General features: G+C 49.4%; 1 protein-coding gene across 1 annotated transcript in view; it reads right to left on the bottom strand.

Moving 5' to 3' along the window:
* Positions 1-739: 739 nt before the first annotated feature.
* LOC102844292 (chromosome unknown open reading frame, human C1orf172) overlaps positions 740-4,668 on the bottom strand; it is an 11,670-nt gene continuing 7,741 nt past the window's right edge. The window contains exons 2-4 of the mRNA XM_006883473.1: positions 2,084-3,154; positions 1,347-1,421; positions 740-822 (exon numbers count right to left, since the gene is read on the bottom strand). Coding sequence (XP_006883535.1) covers positions 740-822; positions 1,347-1,421; positions 2,084-3,122 — 1,197 coding nt within the window. The 5' untranslated portion in view covers positions 3,123-3,154. The remainder of the gene's footprint in view (positions 823-1,346; positions 1,422-2,083; positions 3,155-4,668) is intronic.

Below are 4,668 nucleotides of genomic sequence, written 5' to 3'. Positions count from 1 at the left end.
GTGATAACCCCTTAGTCTAAACACTGCTTGGCCTTTCAACTGGAACTTGGTGGTCTGAAAAGATGGGCATTATCACTGTAGTCCTAGCTTCAGTGTCTCAACATTAACCCCGCTGGGTTCTATCCTGTCTCTTGCTTGAGGCAGCAGTCAGACAAATAGGACAGAAAGGATAGTATCACAGCTGAGAGAAGCAGGCCTACAGCTATTACCTTGATAGTTTAACTATGGTCATGTTAGCATGTACAACATTAGCCAAGAACCAGACAAACTTTTAAGTAGGTAATTTCTCATGAGTGGGCACAGCCCACAGGATTTCATACAGAGGTCCTGCTCACCCCCAACCCAGCTGATACAATCATCTTTAAACTTTGGGGAGGGGGCCCCAGGAAGACAAGTTTATGTGATTGGTTAGGATGGCATGTTACAGGGGGTGGAAAATTGGGATTCAATCCCAGAAGAGAACTTTTTTTAAGCCTTTGCTTTCTATGACCCAGGCCACGTGAAGGTATGGAAAAGAAGGAACAGGCCAGGCATGGGTCATGCCAGTTGTAGATGGAAGGGAGATATGGACCGTATGGCCCACTGAAATGCTGTGATCCAGGAACCAGCCAGCCAAGGTCGGTAGAGTCAGAGTGGGCGCTGCTTCTGGGCTCCTGGCCCAAGCTTGCCCAAAGCAGGTTTTGGGCTCCATTTTCATTCTGTAGGCTGTGCTTCTCCAGGAAGGGACTGCAGCAGGAGGTTAGCAGTACACCTGGAGCAGGGGTGCCCCTGATGAATCTGTGTCCGTGCCCTGGAAGGATGAGTCATGGCTGGCTGGGTACCCTGAGGGGAAAGGGAGGCAAGGAAACACGTTCAGAGAGGGAAAAAAGCTCATCTAGGTCCCCAGCAAAGGATACAGCTGCTGAAAAGGACAGCAGGAGTTCAGCCTGGTCAGTCTAATACTGGCTGTGTGACCACCCAGTTTCTTGACCTCTGAGCCCCTTTCTCCATAAACTGGTAATGACTCCACACCCAGGAGACTCTTAGGAAGGTCAAGATAACAGTGCAGAGCATAGAGGTGCCTTTTCAGCCCCAAACCCTGTTTTCTACCCCCAACAATCCATTCTCAGGGGTTGGGGTTGGCTCTTATCCAGTTTGCCAGTCTTGGGCACCTGCCCCCTGCTGGTTCAGGTTTAGCCTTCTGAACCCCTACCAGCTGGCTGATTTAAACCAGCTTGTTGCTCAGCCCCATGTTTTTTGTTTCCCATCCTCACCCACCCCAGGAGGAAGCTGGGAGAGGGACAGGTAGGGGGCCCCTAGGGCAGTCCCCCCTCCTCTCTGAACTTCTCATCAGGTCAGGACCAGACCTGGGGCTCCATAAGGCCTCAGCTTCCTGGCGATGGCGTCTGCGGTCGTCTCCTGGGAGATCTGCACTGTCAGTTCTAGGGAGGGAACATGGGGGCAGTGGTCATTATCACCTCCTTCCAAGCCCCACCTCCACTCTGCCCCAGACCCAATGAGAGGGGCTGCTCAGACCTAGGCAGGGGTGGAGAGAACAAAGCTATATAGATGACATACATGCATGTGTGCAGCAGTGGTAGGTATATGGGGGTTTTGATTGGGCCAGGGTAGATCAGACATCCGAATCCATACAGATTTGTGGTGCTTGCTAACCAGACTTGGCCTGGGAAATACTCTTGGCCTTGGTGGGGAGAAGGCCTTGTCCTTTCTCGGGACAGCAGAGCTCCTAGTTCTGGATATGCCTTGTGGCTTTTCCCAGTAGGCTGATTTGGGAAAGGCCCTGATGGCAAAGTAGGTTAAGTATTGGGCTGTAGTTTAAACCCACCAGTTGCTCTACAGCAAAGAAACTGAAGCAGTTTTCTCTTATGATTTACAGCCTCAGAAACCTGATGGAGGATCATCATGAGATGGAATACAGCAATGTGTTTGGTTTGGTTTTAGGGTGTGTGGTTAGGAAATGCAAGGAGTGGGTTGAAAAAGAGAAAAGAAGGTGGAAGCAGAGCAGGAACTAGGTAGGGATTGGATCCACAGTGGTCAAAGACCATTTTCCAACCCTCCCTTGGCCCAATGGGACCCCACATACCATCCTGGCTGATGCCTGAGCCCACCATCGTCTCGTGGCCACTGTCAGGGGCAGCCACAGCAGAGGCAGCCGCAGCCCGGGTTGAGCGCCCCTCTGTGGGCTGTGGGCGGGCACGACTTTTTCGGGTACTGATGCGAATGATGCCCCGGACCAGGCGGCCCTCAGCATCCTGCTCGTCCAGGTGGTAGTCCTGTGTGATGCTGCTAATAAGGTCTGAGATCTTACTGGTCTTCTCCAGGAACACAGTGTCTGATGTGCACTTGGCCAGCTCATCAATCTGGTGTACGCTGAACAGCTCTGTCAGCTTCTTGAAAATGAGCACATCAATCTCTCGGCTCGACATGGAGCCGCTACCCATCTCTGGCAGGTCCAGATCCGATTCGTGGAAGGAGTAGTATTCCTCTGAGCCCCGGGGACTGCTGGCAAGGGTGCTAGGCAGGCTGTGCCTAGTGGGCGGGGGCTCAACCAGAAGTTCCTTGCAGCAGGAGTCTGCATCAGGGGCCGAGGAGGTGGCGCTGCGTTGGGGATATACAGGGATGCCTTTAAATTTGACGTCAGGGTAGCTGAAGCTACTGCCCATACTTGACTTGAGCCGCTGGCCATCCCGTCTGGGGGGTGCATGATCAGGGCTGGGAGGAACCCCATTGTGATCTTTGGCCCAGGTGGCTTCAGCAGTCCCCTCCGCAGAGTCCCTGGTAGACAAGCAGGGGCTGCAGCCCTGCACACAGGCTCCACAGCGCTGGAGACAATCACGGCAGCGGCGGAAGCAGAAGGCAGCCCTGCACCAGTCCCATACCCAGGGTCGCCAGAGCAGGCAGCAGGCAGGGGGTTCAGCGGCCGCCTCAGCAGAGCCAGAGATGAAGGTGAGGCTCTCAGGCCTGTGACGACCGGGGTCCTTGGGGTCCTGTCTGCGGGTGTGGCAGCTTGGTGGGGGTTGACGTGGCTCATCATATACCTCCAGGCATTGCTCTGTTGGCCGCTCCCAGGGTCCCAAGCGGGGCGGCCCAGATAATGGGCGAGGGTGTCCAGGGCGGGGCATTGCTCACTGCATGGTTTACTGCAGCCAGGCACCTGTTGAGGTGAGACCAGGAAGGCATCTGGATCAGAAATTAGGGGCAAGCTCCTGGGCTGACCTGAGACATTTCAGACCTTTGAGTCAAGAGAGGCCTGTGATGTGAATGGCTTACATATGCCCCAAAATTCAAAACAACTCCTTCCTCCTCCCAATTAAAGTCTTCTCGGTGGTCTAACATTTCAAAATCTACTGAGAGCCTATTCTCAGATCTTCCCCAGTCCCTCACTATTGTTAGTGACTTCATTACAGAGTCATAAGACTTGTTAGAGAACACCTTTCTTATTTTCTCCTCTTTCAAATCAGACATAGAATATAACACGCCCCCATCAATATTTCAGTCTGGGCAGACTTGCCCTCTTACCAACATCTGACACCAAATATTATTTTACTCCCTTTGATCAGACAAGAAAGCTGAATCACAAAATACATTTCCCCCTCCTATTTTACTTGGTTGCAAGGAAGCTCAGAGCTAAAACTTCACTCACTCAACGAACATCAAGCCTGGCCCAGTTTTAGGCCGGAAAAGCCAAAAATGGAAAAACTATATATTTAGTTCTTCATGATTCATGCATGACGTTGTAGAGAACACTGGGAAAAAAAGAATATGCATATAGGAATATATGAGACATTTTGAAAATAAATCTATTTACAGGAGTTAGGGAAATTTACATAATTGTGTATTAGGGAGGAAATTTGAATACCTGTAAAAGTTTTCTTGGTAATAACTACTCTTAGCCTTAATTTTTTGAGACATCAATCTCTTATCTTTTCATTCTGAATTTAATGCCATTGGGATCCTGGAACTGGTGATGTATGATGAACCAGGGACTAAAAATCAGGATGCTTGGCTTCAAGTTCCAGCTCTGGCAAGGTTTTGTGTTTGGAAAAAAAATCAAGATTTTTCTCCCTAAACCATGTCACCATCCTCTCTAATCCAAACACCGTCAAGGCTTCCCTTCTGACTACCTCTCTTCTCTTCTAGTAAATAAACCTGCCAAAAAAAATGCATTGCCTGAATATAACCATAAGGAAATACTAGGCAAACTGAAGGACATAACTAAATGAAATACTGATCCTAGATTAGGGTGATACTGAAATGGACTAATTAGGATAACTGTTGAAATTTTTAAAAAGGCTTTAATACAAGGAAGCTCTGGTGGCTTAGTGACAAGAAGCTGCACTGCAATCCCAAAGGTGCACGGTTTTAATCCATTAGATGTTCCACTGGAGGAGGGGCAATCTCCTCCTGTGCCAGTCAGATCTGATTTGATGGTACAAAACAAGAAAAAAAAACAAAAAAAAACCCCTTTAATACATCAGTGTTAAGTTTTCTGAGTTCATTATTGATTGGCTAAGAAAATGTCCTAGCAAATACACATTGAGGCATTTAGAGGTAAAAAGGTATGATAAAAAAGGTTGTTGTTATGTGTCGTCGAGTCGCCTGCAACTCATAGCGACCCTATGTACAACAGCCCTAAACTCCGCTCTGTCCTGTGCCAATCGCACTGTC

The sequence above is a fragment of the Elephantulus edwardii genome, unplaced genomic scaffold (genome assembly GCF_000299155.1).
Source record: "Elephantulus edwardii isolate Elephantulus edwardi_28Jun2011 unplaced genomic scaffold, EleEdw1.0 scaffold00028, whole genome shotgun sequence".
NCBI classification, from domain to species: Eukaryota; Metazoa; Chordata; class Mammalia; order Macroscelidea; family Macroscelididae; genus Elephantulus; species Elephantulus edwardii.
The sequence above is the reverse complement of the archived record's forward strand: the minus strand, read 5'-3'. Positions and strand labels throughout refer to the sequence as shown.